The 19,363-nt window shown below is 45.1% G+C and overlaps 1 protein-coding gene across 3 annotated transcripts in view; it reads left to right on the top strand.

The window, feature by feature from the left end:
- Positions 1-1,097: 1,097 nt before the first annotated feature.
- LOC123761428 (sulfotransferase 1A1-like) overlaps positions 1,098-19,363 on the top strand; it is a 30,843-nt gene continuing 12,577 nt past the window's right edge. For 2 of the 3 annotated variants that reach the window (XM_069314151.1, XM_069314160.1), the window contains exons 1-6: positions 1,098-1,236; positions 2,742-2,929; positions 3,092-3,237; positions 5,424-5,631; positions 11,709-11,835; positions 15,220-15,386. In XM_069314151.1, coding sequence (XP_069170252.1) covers positions 2,756-2,929; positions 3,092-3,237; positions 5,424-5,631; positions 11,709-11,835; positions 15,220-15,386 — 822 coding nt within the window. In that variant the 5' untranslated portion in view covers positions 1,098-1,236; positions 2,742-2,755. The remainder of the gene's footprint in view (positions 1,237-2,741; positions 2,930-3,091; positions 3,238-5,423; positions 5,632-11,708; positions 11,836-15,219; positions 15,387-19,363) is intronic. The other variant, XM_069314152.1, reaches the window with a different exon arrangement.

Consider the following 19,363-nt stretch of genomic DNA (forward strand, 5'->3'; position numbering starts at 1 on the left):
GGCACGCCCCATCTGGGTAGTGCTGCTTTTGCTTGTGTGTGTATGTGTTCTTATGAGTTTTATGTTATTCTTTGTTTTCACTTTTGTGTTATGTTGATCTGTGTTACGTGTTATGTGTTGTTGTTATTCTGCGTTCTTTGTTCTTCTGCGCTTTCCTGTTATATGGTTACTGTACGCTGTAATTGCTCTGTTTAAAAAAAAAAAAAGAAAAAAAAATGACTGTCAGTACCACATCCCAGGGTAAGATGCCGACCAATGACTGTACCACACCCCAGGATAAGGTGCGGACCTGTGACTGTGTGTACCACACCCCAGGGGTAAGGTGCCGACCAATGACTGTACCACACCCCAGGATAAGGTGCGGACCTGTGACTGTGTGTACCACACCCCAGGGGTAAGGTGCCGACCAATGATTGTACCACATCCCAGGGTAAGATGCCGACTATAATTAAGTAACCATGTTGATGGTAGTGGGTGTTGTCTATCAGTCTAGATAACACTGCTTAGTGTTCTCTGCTGACGCTAGAAAAATCTGTGGTTGATGTTCGTTTGTCTAACTTAGAAAACCTTCACTCTGCGACCTTACCTATTGATGCTGATGCTGTTAAAGATGACAAATATCTACACATTACCACACTTGTATTCTCAATAAAGCATGTTAATGTTTACGCTTCCTTACATAGTGCACATGTAAAGATTCATTAATTGTTAGGTCCGGTTTTGGTGAGATCGCTGTACAGTTCCCTCGTTCTCACACGTAATGACCAGTGACCCGCACACTATAGATACCAGCCACTAAAATGCGTCCTCCAATTACAGGTCATTGTCCTCTAGAGTTAAGGTTTTTACACTTATTGTGGAGTAAACCCCTTTAATTTAGACTTTTTTCAAGCCTGAAAAACAGCGAGATTTTGGGAAACAACCGGAATTAATGTTAATAGTTATTTAGACGAAGCATTCTACTGTTCTTCCTTAACATAACTTTTGTGCCTCATTTTTCTCTATGTCATCTTACAGCTGTTTTTTATTATCTGTAAAAGATAGACTAAGGTTAATTAGTACACTAATTTGGAATCACTAGATGGATGAGAGCACCTCATTAGCAGAGTTGGTAACACTGGGGTGTTGACTTGGGTGGAGCCTCAGCCAATGACAGTTCATATGTGTTGCTTGTGTTGGTGTGAGCTGTTGTGCTCCTCCTCCTCCCTCCATCAGTGTTACCTTCAGTGTCAGAAGGTGAGCTGTAGTGTATAGACGTATTTAAATTATTTTTCCTCAGGGAAGACTTATAGTTAAAGTGTGAAAAAAATTTAGGGACTGTATAACTGTTTTAGTAACTTCGTATAACTACAGTCTATTTGCCAAATGCAGTAGTTTTGTTGAAAGAGTGAGCAGAGTGTATTTGCTCTGTATTTGTGAAAGATGCTGTGATTGGTGTAATTGTGTAATATGAGTAGATAAATTCACAAATGTTTGTAGTTATTGCCGACGTTGTGAGGAGGGTATATAATGTTGGAGGGACTGTAAAAGACGAGCAGCTCTTACTTCTCACCACAAATATGGTTCCTGCACGCTATAAATACTACCTTCCTTGCCATGTTATATTCTGCTCTTTGTAGAGCAACTCCTTGGTGTTTGGTGTCGTGCAGGAATAGCATAACAGTACAGTGGATAGCACATTTAAATAGAGAGAATGCAATATTGATCCATCTCCATTATGGTTTAAATTGGCTTCTGTGTTGACTTCCAATAACGGTGCGTTGAATTGGCATATTTTTAAGAAATTGCTGGTAACACGCCCCGCCATTGGCAGGGAGTTTGTATTACAGTATTTAAAACATTCCAGATATCTGGATTTATTGCAGACATTAGGACTCTTCTTAATGTGATTTGTGTATTTAAAATGTATACCACTTCCTTCTTAGTCCGTCGGCTTGTGATTGAAGGTGGACTTTTAAGTTTTGTGAAGGTAATATAGTAACTGTGTAGTTGTAAGTTGGCTAAGATTTTACCACCAGGTTATGGCAGTCTTAGTGAGGTTATATTTATATATAATGCATGTTGCATATTGACCGTTGTAACATATCTTGAATATATAATTACTAGGTTTAAAGATTAAAAATTATTAAAGTGCGGCATTTGTGTGATCAGATAAGATATTCCTTAAAAGTATTTCGGATTAAAGTGTAAACTTGTATGGCATTATTTCAGATTATACTGTGCTTTGAGTCTTAAACAGGCAGGTGTTGCATGGTTCAGTATGTGGTGTGGTAGGTCTGGTGACTTTAGTTTTCTCTTCCCAAACATCCCCACCCCAAGAGTGGCGACTGGTGGCGCTGGTTACGCTAGATTCCCTATTCTAAAATAATTTTTTTGAAATGACACTTTAGTTTTTTTGGTAGAGTAGTTCTATTTACACAATTTGAATTGGAAAGTGCAGGAACCGGTGAAGCTTTGACACCTCCCTGACCCACAGTCTACACATCTTCCATAATATTCCCCACCTAATACCCTTGCCAAGTAAAATTGTTCATACCCCCCCCCCTTTCCCGGGGTCACAAACACAGGTCATCGACCGACACAGCCCTGACCACCAGTCGTGTCCCCCATGCCCAACCCTTCATCATCCTCGCCATCAGTTTGTAAAAATGTTTACTAAAGTATCTAATTTTTACCTCACTGTTGTAATGCCTGACAGACAAGGTATTTTAAAGAGTTGACTGCCATAACGACCCCTGTAGTTGTACCTAGGAAGATGACTACGAAGCTGGCTAGTGGTCACCGGGTGGAGGCCATGAGCGAGGAGTGGCTGGCCAGGATGGAGGAGGAACAGACGCTCTACAACCATGGTATGATCCGCCTCAGGCCCGGAGGCTATCTCTACCCGACACTCTTCACCAAATATGCTGACACCATCTACAACTTCAAGGTGTGTTGTCATTGTTACTCTGACCCTTGAATATTGGTTATATACTTGGTCCGAGGGGGAGGGGGGACTGTACTTGGATCCCTAGCCCCTGGTATATATGTGGGTAACAATTGTATACACTTGTGTTCTCTCTAATGTATACTACAATAAGTTTCTCTTCAGTTCACTGAAGGTGACGTACTTGTGGCGGGAATGCCCAGGTCTGGGACGACCTGGATGTTGGAGTTGGTGTGGACGATGCTTCACAACCCCGACCTCAACAACCAGAGGGCCGACCTGCCCATCTTCATCAGAGCACCGCATATAGAGTATGACATTCTTATTAGTTTATCAGTGTGATTGTCTGCGTAACGCCTGGGATCAATGGTATAATAACTATTGTAGTCTGATTGCGCCTAGTAAATCGGTAGGATTTTTTTTATTTTTAATTAGTGCTTAGCTCATTAAAGTTCTCAGAGCCCCGATTTAGATAGCTTTTCTGTAGAAACTACTTTATTGTAAAGATAGTTCAGCAAGTGGCAGTAAATTTGCAAATTTGTGGACGTACCTTAGATAAAATTCTGGTAATTTTGAAGACCAGATAATATTAGCGAAGATCTTACGAATGTTCTTAAATATTTCTCGTAAATAATTTAACTATTTTATCTCTACAAAACAGACTATTTTTGTATTTTTTGGATGAAATTTCATAACGATTACACTGCTGCTTAACATTGCACCGGATGTGAATAAAATGATGTTGGCAGATATTTTAATCAGACTGGGTGCCGGTATATCTTTTGGCATTTCCTGTGTTAGTACTTTACGTTCTTAGACTAGACCTAAAATGGTTTGTTCAAGGGTTGTTCAGATTAGTGCGTCAATTTATTTGGGGAGGGGAATTATCTTGAGAAATAATGGTTATTACGACTATATATAACTTGGGAGGGGTCAAGACATTTTGCGAGCGTTTTTACTTTTCTGTAATTAATACGGCCTCACCCCAGCTTGACTGTAAAATTAGGTAATGCATTAGGCTCAAATACCGTTTACCTTCTACCTCGTCTTGTTTCACTGCATCATTTCTTCCGCCTCTAGAGTTTTGTGAACATTGCAACTAATTTTCATTAGTGGGGGGGGGAAAAAGGGGGTTGGGGATTGTAAATTCATTAAAAGATTAATATTGTTTAAGGCGGTGCTGGGCGAGATTTTTTATAAAATGTTTGGTGGACACAGAGGTCCTGGCGGACTAAATACTAGTGTTGCCAAAAATAAATTTAACCTATAAATAACTTGCTGTCATAAATTTCTTCATACGTTACTACTGGTTGGGATGCTTACCCTGGCTACACTGTTAAATGCATTTATACAGTCACTTGAGCCTATTATCTTAAGCTTTAGCGACTAACTAAATTGTACCAATGTTGGTATATATACCAAATGGGTATTTGTACCAGTTATCTTAATGATTGATCCAAATACTTTGGCTCCATACTGTAATTACATAAATTCAGGTCTTGCGTGTGAAACAATCGCTTCGGATGTCTTGTGTAAATATTTCTCTTAACACTGTGTGTGAGCAAAATTGGTGACTCGGGTGATTGTGACTCTTAGTTATTGGTTGTTGAAAATTAGTGACACTTAATCATTGTTGGATAATCCTGTTTACCATTGATGGCAAACTGTCCTAAATTTACTTTTCACTCGCACACTACATTGTTTACAGTAAATGGTACTTTTGACAAACCCATCCCTCCCTGTATTGGGAGTACTTGCAGGAAGGATGAGGAAAATTGCACATACAGACGTACAACTTGATTCAATTAAGTAGGAATCTATGCTATTGAATTTAGAGAAACAAATTTTCTACTGTAGTTGCTAAGACGACTAACCTTTCCTAGATCTATTACAGGCAACATATGTTTAATTAAGTAAATGTGCTATACTGGGCATTGGAATATTTTTAAATATTTTCGGACTAAAAAGTGACTAGTGGAAAAAATCTACCTAATTGCTTAGAACGTCAATCTTTGTAATATGGTGCACATGGTTTTTGTACGTATCTTAATAGGAGAATGGGTTAGACTCAATAAGTAGTATAAGGTCTGATATTCTGTGGCAGAATATAGGGCATGGGTATAGGTCATATTAGTTGTAAAGTGAAGCCTAATATTGTTTTAAGATGGTGATAGTTTTGTGACAATTAACTTTTGGTATAAATGTCTAGGTTACGTAGTTGGCGCACGTGATGTTAAGGCGTGCTTGAATGTGAATTTGTTGCACTAAACAGTTAAGTTTAAAAAATCATGTGATTAGTTAAGAACCATTCGGGTATCGGTTGCAATGTATGAAGGATCCTATATTTGTGCTGCTGGATGGGTTTATATAAAGAAATGTTACCAGAACTTATCGCATAACTGATGAATGGTTTAAGAAACAACTGAAATGTATTGATTCTGAAGCTATAAAATTTCAGTTCTGGTAAAGTTTAGTAATTGTAGTAATAACATTCCAGCTTTGACATGATGCTTGACAGCAAGACCATAAGAAGCACTGTTGAGAATCCTCAGCCGATGACAGAAATGTTTCATCAAATGTGTCCAGGGAAGAAGGTAGAAGACGGAGTGTTTCTGCAGATTAGCGAGTCTTTACCTGCTCCTAGAGTGATGAAGACCCACCTGCCCAACACCCTCCTGCCGCTTACCCTTCCTCTAACCACGAAGGTCAGAGTTGGCTACTGTAATCTAATGGTTTTATGGGAATAAAATGGTTTGATTTGCCATCACTGCTTCATGGAGCATAAAAGAAAATCTTCGACTGTTTGTAATCAAACGATTAAGGCGTTAGTTAAATTAGGTACAAAAGATAAAATGTTCAGTAAAATGTCGTCTAATCCAGCAGTTCCTAATGCTTCATTTAAAGTTTAATATGAATGGTTTCAATCTAAATATTGGGAAGACTGTTTCCTTAAATAACTTGATCAAATTTTAAATGTGGGAGCTGTGTAGTGGACATGAATTGACCTTCCTTACCCTCCTTGAGCCCCTACTACCTTTGGTTTACCTGTTGACAGGTTTTTTCCAATAACCCCCCCCCTCCATCCCTGTCTGGTCCATTGTTTCCGTGAGGGGGGAGTTTGGTGGCCGGCTGCCGCCGGAGTGTAATACTCATTGGGACAGTCCTCTGTCCTTTTGTGGCCTTGTGCTCCTGCTGTTATCCTCACGAATTTTGCAGGGCGACTTTTCATTTTCCTAATGTTTCATTTTTCTCCCTCTTCTCCTTTCCAATTATTTGCTGCCGACTTTTTGCCTGTTTTGACTATTCTTTTTGGCCTTCTTTTGATTTGTCGCCCGGGTGTTTGAGGAGGCTTACTCTTGCACCCGTTGAATTGTGGTAGCCACGTCGCGAGCGAGGGTATGCTTTCATTGTCAATCCTTCTTTCGTCGCTGAACCTGATCTTGACAGACTGATGGTTCTTAAGGTGGCATTTGTTAAGTGTATACTCGTGACGCACCCCTAGGGGAGCCCCCGGCAAGATCGGCAACATGTCTCTTGTTGGGTGTCCTGCCTCTAATTGTGGGTGTTGGGGAACATACGTGAATGAGTCTTTACTCTAGCTTTGTCAAATTCAGCTTCTCTTCTACCTTCTCAAGTTCGTGGGAATGGGCGACCAAGCCCCCGACTCAGACTATTGGAAGACCGGGCTTTATAGGCTCCAGCTGCATTGTGCCCCGACCTTGCTCCTCCTCTGACCCTCCTTACTACTCCTTTTGACTCTCCTTCCTTCCTTCCTCTGTAGTTGGGTCGGGCCACAAGCCTACAGTGGGGACCGCCCCATCCCCTGGCATGTCTCGCTCTCATTGATTACTGTGCCTTTAACCCCTCCCCCCCCCCCTCTTTTCTTTTTCTCTTTCTCTCTAGGTTCTCAACGCAATCCACGGCACGGCCGCACTCTCTCGATCCCTTCCTGTATTAGTGCATACCAATCTTTGTTTGGTCCTGCTTCGTGGGCCAAATGCTTTGATTTCCCTCCGGATGCTATACCTGATTTCTCCCTCCATAGGCATCATACTGATTCAGTAGATTCCTGTTACTTTCAACCCCACCCATCTCGGTACACGTGTCTGCTGCTGCTTCTCGGGATGCAGCCACCCAATTGGCCGCTTTATTCCGCATTGGCGAAACTCCTGTTCGGGTCTCAAAGAACACTGTTGAATAAGTGTTGGCACTGTTCTCCTCCCACCCAATGATGCAACCGGCATTGGGAATCTACAGGACTGCCACGAAGATATTCGGCATATCCTCGAAGCCCAAGCCATTCTGTCCGCCAGGTAGACACGCTTACTTTTCCCCCTTCGTGGTCGTCGCCAAAGTTATCAGCCCCTTCAGGTTGTAAAGATTACCTCAGATGGTAGGGCCCTTCCATCCTGTCATTTTTGCTTGTTGCAGGTTCTCTGTCCAAGAGTACATTCCCTCTCCTTGGCTCTGTAATAAGTGCTGGAGGTTTGGGCATGGTACCCTCAGATGTTCCAGTATCTCTTGTGTGTGGGGACGAAGGGCACTAAGTCGGAGTGCACTTCTCCCAGGAAGGGAGAAGCGCAATTGAGGCTCGCTGCCTCAATTGCGGAGAAACCCACCCTACCTTACCTTCTCCCGCGTGTGTGTACATTACAAACTTGAGGCAGCCGTCCTCACCTTGAAGCATCGGGAACGTTTTTTTTCCTGAGGCGAGGCGCAAAGTTCGTAGTTTATCCCCTTTTGCTGGTGTCTCTTATGCTTGTGTTGTGCTCTTCCTCCTCGTCCATTCCACATTCCTCACTCTCGATCGTTTCCAGGCCTTAGACCCAGACACGCCCACCGCCGCCGCCTCTGTTCGTTTGTTCCGTCCCGCAGGGTCCACGTCATAGTTCTTTCTGGGTTTCCCCTTCTTCCTACCCCAGTCTGTCTTATCTCCTGTGTCTTGTTCCTCGTCTCCCTCCTTCCCATCCTTCTTCGTCTTTTGGCTCTTCATGCCGCCCGCCTGTTTGTGCAGGCTGATGTTTATCACTCTCCCTGCGGCCATCGTGTTTGCCCTCGTTCAGCTTATCTTAGAGACTTGAATCTATTGCCCAGTACGTTGTTGTTGGGACGCCTGACTCTTTGCATCAGAAACGAAAGGCTGGCTCTTCTTCCTCTTCCCCGGCGAGTAAGAAGGCTTCGCTTTCTTCCTCGGGAGTCGTCGCCAGTCCCCGACGACTGGCTCGATGCTGGTGTCCTCCCAGTACCAGAGTCTTGGGACATCCTCCAAGGACTTCGCCCTATTGCCCTCACGAGTAGTCTGCAAACTCTTTGAATGCATGGTTAACGTTCGTCTGATGTGGTTCTCGGAAAACTATCACCACCTTCACCCTCTTCTCAATTGGGTTTTCGCAAGTGCCGCAGCACAACAGATGTCCTGGTGAACTTGGTCTATATTCGTACTGTTATAGCTGCGAAGACCTCCGTTGTTGCCGTCCTTTATGACCTGGAAAAGGCTTATGACACCACTTCGCGATATCATATTCTGTCCCAACTTCATTCTTTTGGCGTAAGTGGAAATCTACCTCTTTCTCCAAAGCTTCCTCTCGTCGTTCCTTTTGAGTGAGGCTTGGTACATTCTGTATTTTCAGCATCACGATGGTGGTGCCCCAAGGTAGTGTTCTGAGCACTACTTTTTCTGGTTGCCCTCGATGGTCTTTCCTCTTCCTTCTGGCGTCTTCTCCACCCTCAATATCGACGATTTTACCCTTTGCTGTCGGGGTGGTGATTAGCATCTCCTTCAACGGCGGCTTCAACTTGCAATTGATGCCTTGTCGTGTTTGGCCACCTATCATGGCATGGTTCCCTTCGACTAAGACCTGTGCAATGACTTACTCGGAAGAGTGTCGTTCTTCGTCCCGCTTTGTCGCTTGGTCACCCCCTTGTGTACAATGATTCCGTTAGGCTTTAAAGGTTAATCTTTGACACTAGTTTCTCTTGGTCGCACCATATCTCTTACTTCAGAGTTGAATATTCTAAGGCCCTTAGCCTCCTTCAGGTATTGTTCCATACTTCTTATAGTGGATAGGTGTGCACTCTGCGTTTTACATTCCTCTCTCGTCCTGTCTAAACTCTATTATGGTTCCCCTGCTTGCTCGTCTGTTTCTTACTCTTTGCCGTCTTGATGCTTTGCACAATACTGAGTTGTGCCTCAGCTCGGGTGCCTTTCGTTAGACTCCTGCCCTCGGCTTGTATGTTGACACTGGCTTCTTACCTTTCCAGGTCTGCTGTTACGGTTTTCACTATCTTGCGCAGTCCTAGCAACATCCTTACTCTCGCCTCTGTTGTGCTTTAACTTGTACCAATCCTGTGGTTCCCGTTCATCTTCCCCCACATCTTTTTGGCTGGTTGTCTCGCTTACAGGATTCTTTCAGTTTGTATTTCTAATATTTATCCTATTGTTTCTTCCTTGGCCCCCCCATGGAGTCCCCCTTCCGAAGTTTTGTACATCCTTGACATCACTGAAGCTTTTACCCCTTCCTACGGTTCTGAAACTACTTTCCCTTGAACACTTTTCACTCACTCCATTTCCATCTTCACCGATGGGTCTAAGTCTGCGGATGGTGTAGGCTAATGGTTTTTCCTGACAGCACTTGGGTGTCGCCTATCTCTGGAGACTAGCATCTTCAGAAATTCAGCGTTGGCAGTTTATTTCCAGTTAATTTAAGTCAGTTGAGTTCTGCTGGATTCCCTTCCATATTGGTGTCAACCTAAATGAGCATGCAGATGCTGCCACTAGAGAAGCTGTCTGCTCTTGTTCAGTCTCCCATAAAGGTATTTCTTATTCAGACTTTTATCCAGTTATTCATTCCTCCATCCTTACCTGTTACCAGGATTGGTCTTGTTACTGGTAACAAACTGCATACTCCTAAGAGTTGTTCCCTCACGGTTGTCCTCCCACCACCGTAACTGGCGATGGGAAACGGCTCTGGCGAGGTCGCATAATGGCCATACACACTTAACTCATGGTCACTTAATGGAGCACCGCCCTGTTCTTTGTCTAAATGGCGTTGTCCCTCTTACGGTCGTGGATGTCCTTGTTGAATGTCCTGACTTTCAGGACAAGCGCATGTCTCGCTTTCCCACCGTCCATCTCGGTCACATGTACCTCACTAGAATTCTTGGTGAATCGGATACTTTTGAAGTCGTTCGCCTTTTGTGCTTCTATTCTCATATTGGCATTCTTGGTGATATTTAGTGCCCTCTGATTCTGCACATTTGATGGTGATGCATAGCCTTCCTGGTTTAGTGCCTTCTTTTGATAATTATTTTAACAAAAACCCTATTCAACCGAGAGCCTTTTTGAATTTCCACGAGGGTGGCTTCAGTGCGGTTATTGCAAGATTCAGGGACCCTTAAAGCTATTCAGAGGCTTCACTTTCCAGGAGATAGTGAAGTAGTGGCTCTTCTGTTATTGGCAGAAGATTGACTGCTTTAGGGTTCACCGATCTCCCACTTGCATCTGTAACCTAGACGCAGTCTATATAACAGAACTGCTATATCCTCTGTGGATTCCTTTTGGGATATTTAACCTTTCTAAACTTTATAGCCTGAAGATACCATATGACGGAGGGCGAACCTTCTGCTACTCTGGTGTAGATAGGATTTGTTGCGGTAATTTTTTTTTTTTTTAATGAGAATTTTTTAGTGAGGTAATGATTTTTCTTTTCTTTCTCTCTCTCTCTCTCTGTGTGTCTGTCTGTCTGTCTGTCATCTAGGCTGTGTTGGATTGTGTTAACACTGGATGACGCGTTGCCAATTTTTGGTCCAACAGAGCAGGTTACCTTTGACCTCTTTGCTGATGAGGCTGTGGAAAATAGCTGGGGTGCTAGCCAGTTCAAAAGCTTTCTAAGAGGTCCAGGAATATCGGCATTCCTAGTCTCATTAAAGTGGGCTAACAGTTACAATACATTCCACTGTGCCAACCCCCCTTCTTCTACAGGCATACAGATCATGGTGCAGTTTAGGCATTTTCCACTGAAATCTGTTGAATGTCATTTTGTCGGGTTACTTGGCTGCACAGCTTTGGAGAGATGGGCCTGGGATTAGCCAACTCGTTCTCGCACTTGCTTATAGAAAATATCTTGCTTATGAATAAGTGCATTTACCACGGCATCAACCATGGTGATGTCCACTGTACGTCTATTCATGTTAACACTTGTATAGTGCATACATGGTCCAGAAGCTATCATTTTCAAAGGGAAGTTGCAGGGGGAGGGCTGATAGTACTTACAATCGTGTATTGCATATATGGATATCTATAGAGCTATTGTGTATATAATGTAAAAATATATTTATTACACAATTGAACACAAATACATGTTTGATAAGATTAGATTTGAGACAAGTGGGAATACTTGTGTTACTTTTTCTTAAAGCAACATAAAAATTGATTGTTTCATCGTTTAAAGCTTGCTAAATGTAACTAGACCCATGAGAGCTTTTATTTGTATAAACCTAATTAAGGTTTAGTTATGACTGTTCTTTCGCTGGCCTTCATAAGAGATGGCTCCAGCTGAACTTCCAGTCGCCCTACATTGGACATTAGAGCTATGACCAGATTTTACTTTTGGGCTCTGAAGGGAGCCCGTGTTCAATAGTAGTTACCTTTAATAACTCCTATTAAACCATGGTGTAGTTAAGTCTTGGTTGAATATATATTTTTAAATTTTTCAAAAAATAATTTAATATTTAACCCTAAATTTCAATCGTGGTGCTTAATGGTTATTTGATGGTTTTTCAGGTGGTGTACATTGCTAGAGATCCCAAGGACGTGGTTGTATCGCTATTCTATCACTTCTGTAACGTAAAGTTCCACAACTATACTGGCACCTTCGACAACTTCGTCAAACATTTCATGAACAATGATTGTAAGTAAATCAGTTGTGGTGTTTGAGAAGCCTCGACAAGGTGGCACAAATTAAATGCTCGGATAAAGCTAACACGATCAGAACGTAATATTTAAGGTGTAAAAAAATACTATTCATGCGACTTGTTATATCATTGCCAACACATTAGTACAGATTTAACAAAGTGTAGCACCACATGAGGACAATTGGTATGCTAAAAGTTCCCCCCACACGGTCATTTAGTATCCACGACTCCACAACTTGTGTATTTGGCAGCTGCCAGTTAACTATAGGTGCAAGTTATAATTTGTTTCCATCCAGGGCATAACTTCGTAAATTATTACGGTTGTTAGTGCTTGTATTTGGTAGTTTTAAATGTTGATCTTTCCGTTCTCCTGCTGAATGGTAACTTTAGTGTTGAAGAGGCTTCTATACTGGGCTATAGGTCTGGGGGGTTACTAGACATTTGGTAGTCTGTTTGGACAAATTGGCAGATGGATTAGAACCTGACCTTGTAGTCTATTGCCTGGTACCACCAATGTATATGCGGGTTTACTTCTGGTTTACAACTTTGGTGTTGTAGTACAATGGCAGTTTAATTGCTGCTCCTACTCAATTTACTGGTATACTTGGACTTGTGGTTAAGCAGGCATAACATCGGCACACATGGAATCTGGTGACATCTACTTAGTTACTGACCTGACCTGTTATCTTACTTAGACGTTTTCTGCATCAGGCCATGTACCCCCATGGTGGACCCCATGGTGGACCTTACCAGCTATACAGCAAAACTTGGAGTTTTGGACTCATAATTTTCCTAAAATCGCAAACCGGGGCCTTTTTTAACACTTGAGAAACCCCTTCCCAATCCTACTTTCTGCCAAAGGTGTTGGTCAAAATCATTTTGGTCACATTACCGATGACCTCAGATGTGAGCCACATCTGATACACAACGAGGTTGCCTCTTCCAAACATGTGTTCCTTAGTGTCTTTTCTCACTCAAATTTCTTGGTAATCAGCCTACGATCACGTAAATTGGAGACAGGCACGACCCTCGATAGCAGGGTCACTGTGGTGATGAGGAAATAGTGATAACACCACGATAACAGGGGTGGTGGCGACAGAGGCACGGCTGCCACCACCAAACACGTCTTGCTCTCACATCGCCGGTCCTAGACTGCCTTTTGGCGTCCTAGGGAACTCGCAAGGCCCCCCCCCCACCTTGCCATGACCAATTAGAGCAAAGCAGGCGAGCCTACGATGCCACTTCCAAACACGGACGTTCCCGCCCAAAAGTCAAGAGGCTGACATGCCTCGACGAATGAAGTCCTTGGCCTTGTGGCATCTCGTGACGTCACACAGGGTGGGGGGAGGCCTAGGAGGAGGATGACTTCACACCGCACAGGATGGGGGGGGGGGGGAGGCGACGCTCGCCCCTCTGCCCCCCCCCCCCCCCCCAACCCCGCTGAAACCGTTGGATGCTAGTTTAAAATCTCCCTCTACACATTTCTCGGTTAAACCTGTTAAATCCTGTAACTCTTTCCACAGAGCAGTTGGACTTCCTTGTAGTCTAAATACAGCCCTTACTTTCTGGTTTGAGCAGGCCTTCACATATGGGCATGTAGTGTGAGAACTTTTCTCTAGAGTGCAGCACACTCTGGTCTAATATAGAAAAACTAGCAGAGGAAATTCAGTCCCTCACACTGGGTAGTGTTGGCGAGGAAGTGTGATGTTCATAGTATTCTCTACTGAAAGCTCTTGGCTGACAAAGTAAAGATGTGTTGATGGGTTGGGCGTTTGATTAGGACTTCAAATGGTGGCAGAATCTTGCCAGTGTGTTAAATATCATCCTCGGACATGTTCTGTTCTGTATTTGGTATTTCCTTCTTTATTGGAAGGAAAGCGTGTAAATGTTATAAGTAGGCGAATCCAGCTCTGTGTGTGTGTGTGTACGTACGTGTGTGTGTACGTGTGTGTGTGTGTACGTGTGTGTGTACGTGTGTGTGTGTGTGTGTACTCGCCTAATTGTGCTTGCGGGGGTTGAGCTCTGGCTCTTTGGTCCCGCCTCTCAACCGTCAATAAACTGGTGTACAGATTCCTGAGCCTATTGGGCTCTATCATATCTACATTTGAAACTGTGTATGGAGTCAGCCTCCACCACATCACTTCCTAATGCATTCCATTTACTAACTACTGACACTGAAAAAGTTCTTTCTAACGTCTCTGTGGCTCATTTGGGTACTCGGCTTCCACCTGTGTCCCCTTGTTCGCGTCCCACCAGTGTTGAATAGTTCATCCTTGTTTACCCGGTCGATTCCCTTGAGGATTTTGTAGGTTGTGACCATGTCCCCCCTTACTCTTGTCTTCCAGTGTCGTGAGGTGCATTTCCCGCAGCCTTTCCTCGTAACTCATGCCTCTTAGTTCTGGGACTAGTCTAGTAGAAGGAAGGAACGTGTGTGTGTGTGTGTGTACGTGTACGTACGTGTGTACGTACGTGTACGTAAGTGTACGTACTCGACTAGTTGTTTTTGCGGGGGTTGAGCTTTGGCTCTTTAGTCCCACCTCTCTACAGTCGATCTACTCTTGAACAGATTCCTGAGCTTCTGAAGCGCCCTCACGTCTACATTTGAGGTTGTATATGGAGTCGGCCTCCACCACATTCTAGTGCATTCCCTTTACCAACTACTGATACTGAAAGTTCTTTCTCAGTCTGTGGCTCATTTGGTTACTTGGCTTCCACCTGTCCCCCTTGTGAGTGTACCACCATTTTTTTAAAAATATATCCTTGTCTACCATGTAAATTCCCTCGAATTTTGTATGTACTAATCACGTGTCCCAGAGCTCTTTAGTCTTCCATCTACGTGAAGTGCAGTTCCTTCGCCCTTTCCTCGTAACTTGTGCCTCTTGGTTCTGGGACTAACCTAGTGGCATACATCAACTTTTTCCATCTTCGTCTTGTGCTTGACAAGGCACGGGCTTCATGGTGGAACAGCATACTGTGTTCAGGTTTGAGTGTTGTGCAGTGTTGTAGGTAGGTACCTTCTGTGTTTGGACAAATGGGATCAGGCTGCTCTAGCCAGTTAGTGTAGGTGGTTAGTATTGGCCACAAGTGCAAGTACTTTGTTTTTTCTTGACAGTTTAGTTGCAGTTCTCCTCGGTAGTAGTGTAATAGTGTACGATACTGAGGTCTGCAATACCTGTGTCGTCTTGAAATTTTAACTTCTAAATAATTATCAAATATTAATGTGTTCTTTAGCTAATTGCTTCAGTATCGGTAATAACTGCGTTTCATATAGCTTATTATACAAATATATTTTGGAGATAACTATATATTGCGAAATTTAAAGGCTTAACCTTTTATTTACCCATGTAAAACATTGAGTTAAATGTAGTTCGTATCTACAGTGTTGTACTGTCCCTACTGGCCCAACCTGATGATGGCCTGGGGGCAAAAGGATGAGACCTTTTTGCACTTTGTGTTTTATGAAGACTTTAAAGCTGACATAAAGAAGGAACTTGGAAAACTGAATGAGTTCTTGGGCACCAACCTCTGCCAACAGCAGCTTGATAATGTAAGTGTCATGATTACTCCTTTTAATGATTTCACATCTCGAAGTTAACTCACGGTTTTAGGGGGTAGCTCACGGTATAAGGGATGCTGGCCTAAGTTGACTCTCAGAACTAGTCTGGAGTAAATATTTTACCCCACTTACCGAGTGGTGGGAGGGGGAGGGAGGTGTTGCCCCAGGGCTGTTCTGGGACCTATTTAGCAATATTACATTTTTTTATGGCGACATTGATACATCATTATTTGCTAATGTTCAAACTATAAAAATCTGGCAGAACATGAATTGTGAACACAAAGGACAAAAGACTACCTAAGGTTTAAAAATCTATGGAAGATTGGCAGAGGAGTTTATACATTGAAGAAAAAACAAATGGAGGGTTGTAGAGTGATAAATACTAATTGCTCATTGGAGCTTTGAAAGTGTATTGACGATTAAACTAACTACATCTTTAGTTACAGAATAAAGTGATGTGATGTAAGTATGTGAATGGTGGAATGGGAGTAGAGTAATAAACTGCGTATGAATGTAAAGTACAGTATACTGCACATTACTCTTTGGTTTAGCTTATAATCGGGAGAGACCTGGGTAAGACGCGACGCGGACTGTGTGCCTCGGTGTCCACTCGTCTAGTTGTCTGCAGGATCGAGCATTGACTCTTGGATCCCGCCTTTCGAGCATCGGTTGTTTACAGCAATGACTCCTGTCCCATTTCCCTATCATACCTGGTTTTAAAATTATGAATAGTATATGCTTCCACAACCTGTTCCTGAAGTGCATTCAATTTTCCCCACTACTCTCACGCTAAAAAAAACTTCCTAACATCTCCCCCTCCCCGCTCAGCTCGTTGTCGCCGTCTGGGGGCTTAGTGGGCGGCTGCCGGAGTGTGATGCTCCTTGGGACAGTCCTCTGTCCTTTTCTAGCCTTGTGCTCCTGCTGCCGTCCTCTCCAATTCTGCTGGGCATCTTTTCCTTTTCCTTCTGTTTCGTTTTTCTCCCCCCTCTTCTCCTATCTGCTTGCCGTTTCCTGCCGACCTTTTGCTCGTTCTGGTTCTTCCCTTGGACTACTTCTACTTTGACGCCCGGGTGCTTGAGGAGGCATACTCTTGCACCCGTAGAACTGCAGTACCCGACGTCGAGAGCGAGGGGAACCTTTTATTGTCAATCCCCACTTCGTCACTGAACCCGATCTCGACGGACTGTCGGTTTCTTAAGGTGGCGTTTGTGGGGCGTATACTCACGACGCACCCCTAGGAGGCCCCGACAAGATCGGCGATAGCTTCTTGTTGGGTGTCCTGCCTCTAATTATGGCTCCATGGTGGGTGTGGGGGTACATTCGTGAGTGAATTCGTAATTTCGTCAAGATGATAACCCCTGTTTCGGCTGCTTCTGGCTTACCTTTTCAGGCTCGTGGGGTGGGCGACCAAGCCCCCGAGTCGGTCCGTATTGGAAGACCGGGCTCTGTAGCCTCCGCTGCATTGGGCCCCGACCTTGCTCCTCCTTTGGCCTCTCTGACTCCTTCCCCTGGCTCCCCTCCCTCCTCTGTGGTTGGGTCGAGCCCCAAGCCCCCAGTGGTGACTACCTCGTCCCCTGGCGCGGCTCCTTCTCTAGTTGTAACTACTGCGCCTTTTAACCCCTCTCTCTGGGGGTTCTCACCGCCGTTCTCGTCACGGCCGCCCTCGCTCGATTCCTTCCAGTTCTGCTACCTATCAAGCCTTGTTTGGTCCCGCTTCGTGGGCCAAATATTTTGATCTCCTCCCTCTTGATTCTGCGCCTCCTGACGATTTCTCCCTTCATCGACATCTCATTGATTCCGTGGATGCCTCCATTACTTTTAACCCCACTCGTCTCGGTACGCGTGTCGTTGCTGCTCCTTCTCAGGATGCTGCTTCCCGCTTGGCTGCCTTATCCTGCCTTGGCGAGACCCCCGTTCGGGTCTCGAAGAACGTTCAGTTGAATGCCAGTGTTGGCACTATTTTGCTCCCGCCCCATGTTGCGACCGGTGTTCGGGACCTACGCGACTGCCACGACGATATTCGACATATCCTCGCTGCCCAGGGCCATTCTATTCTCCAGGTGGACACGTTTACTCGTCCCCCCTCGTGGTAGTCTCCGTCAACCCCTCCGGGTTGTGAAGATTACCTTTGATGGTAGGACCCTTCCACCCTCTGTCATTCTTGCTGGTGCCAGGTGCTCTGTCCAGGAGTACGTTCCTTCTCCTCGGCTCTGCAACAAGTGCTGGAGGTTTGGGCATGGTGCCCTCCGCTGCTCCGGGACTGTCTCTCTCTGTCCTTTGTGTGGTGGCGAAGGTCACTCTAAGTCGGAGTGCGCTTCTCCCCAGGCTCGTTGCCTCAACTGCGGTGAGGCCCATCCTACCTTCTCCCGTGCGTGTGTCCATTACAAGCTTGAGGCAGCCGTCCTCAACTTGAAGCACCGGGAGCGTTTATCTTTTCCTGAGGCGAGGCGCCAGGTTCGCCGGCTCCCGCCTTATGCTAATATCTCTTATGCTCGCGTGTTGCGCTCTTCCTCTCCTCGTCCTTCCCGCCTTCCTCAGACTCACAACCGTTTCCAGGCCTTGGACCCTGATGCGCCCACTGCCCCCTCCTCTGTCCCTTTGGGTTCTCTCCCGAAGGATCCTCCTCCTGGTCCTCTGTCTGGGGTTCCCCTTCCTTCTACCCGGTCTGTCGTGTCTTCTGTGTCTCCTTCCTCGTCCCCCTCCGATCCTCCTTCCCATCCTCTTCCTCCATCTATCGGCTCTCCCCGCCGCCTGTCGGTGCGGGCGGATGTCCATCGCTCTCCTAACGGCCGTCGTGTGTGCTCTCGTTCGGCTTCTCCTGTTGAGACACTGGAATCCGTTGCCCGGTACGTAGTTGCTGGGACACCGGTCTCTTTAAGTCAGAAGCGTAAGCCTGGCTCCTCTCCTTCCTCTTCCCCGGCGGGTAAGAAGGCTTCGCTTTCTTCCTCAGCTCCTCCTTCTGGCTCTGTTGCTCCTTCCACTCCCGTTTCAGTGCTTGCGCCCCCTGTTCCCGCTATGGAGGTTTCTTTGGCCCCTGCTTCCCTTTCGGTTGCTGCTCTTGCTGGGGTGCGCTCCTCTCTCTCTACTCCCCCTCTTCCTGCTGCTGTCCTTGACTGCTCCTCTCCGTTGTCTCCTCCTCCTCCTCCTCCTCCGGACCCTGCCCGCCCACCTCTGATCTGTTCTCCCGTTTCCTTCCCTCCGTCTTTGCTCAGTTTACCCATGCCCCCTAACCCTGACTTTGCTGACCCTGATCCCGACCCTGATATTCTTTAACGTGCTCTGTTGGTCTTTCGCCTTTGTTTCTTCCTTGTTCTCTGTTTTTGTCCTTTCTCTTCTCGTCGTTGTCCATTCTTCAATGGAACGTTCGAGGTTATTACGCCAATTTCCTCGAACTCCAACTTCTGGTTTCGCGGTTTTCGCCCCTTTGTGTCTGTCTCCAGGAGCCGATGCTTGGTGCTCGTCCTGGTCGTTTTCGTGGCTATTCCTTTCTCTCCCCCCCCCCCCAGCCATTGCTGGGGCTTCTAATTCTTCTGCTCTCTTGATTCGGGCTGATGTTCCCTTTGTTCCTTTACTTTTTCCTTCGCCTCTCCATTGTTCTGCTGCTCGTATCTTTGTGGGGAAATGGTACACAGTTTGTTCCATTTATCTCCCCCCGAGTGTCCCGCTCTCTCTTCCTGATTTGAAACAACACCTAGACTCCTTGCCGGAGCCTGTGCTCCTGCTGGGTGACTTCAATTGTCGTCATTCTCTTTGGGGTGACGTTCTGACGAATACCCGGGGTCGCCTCCTTGAGCCGTTTCTCCTCTCTTCTTCCCTGTCTCTTCTGAATTCTGGTGAGCCCACTCATTTGGACTCTCGCACTCGCACCCTTTCTTGTCTTGATCTTTCTCTCTGCTCTTCTTCTCTTTACTTAGATTTCACATGGCAGGTTCTTGATGACCTCCATGGTAGTGATCATTTCCCCATCC

This window comes from Procambarus clarkii, chromosome 7 (assembly GCF_040958095.1).
Source record: "Procambarus clarkii isolate CNS0578487 chromosome 7, FALCON_Pclarkii_2.0, whole genome shotgun sequence".
NCBI lineage: Eukaryota > Metazoa > Arthropoda > Malacostraca > Decapoda > Cambaridae > Procambarus > Procambarus clarkii.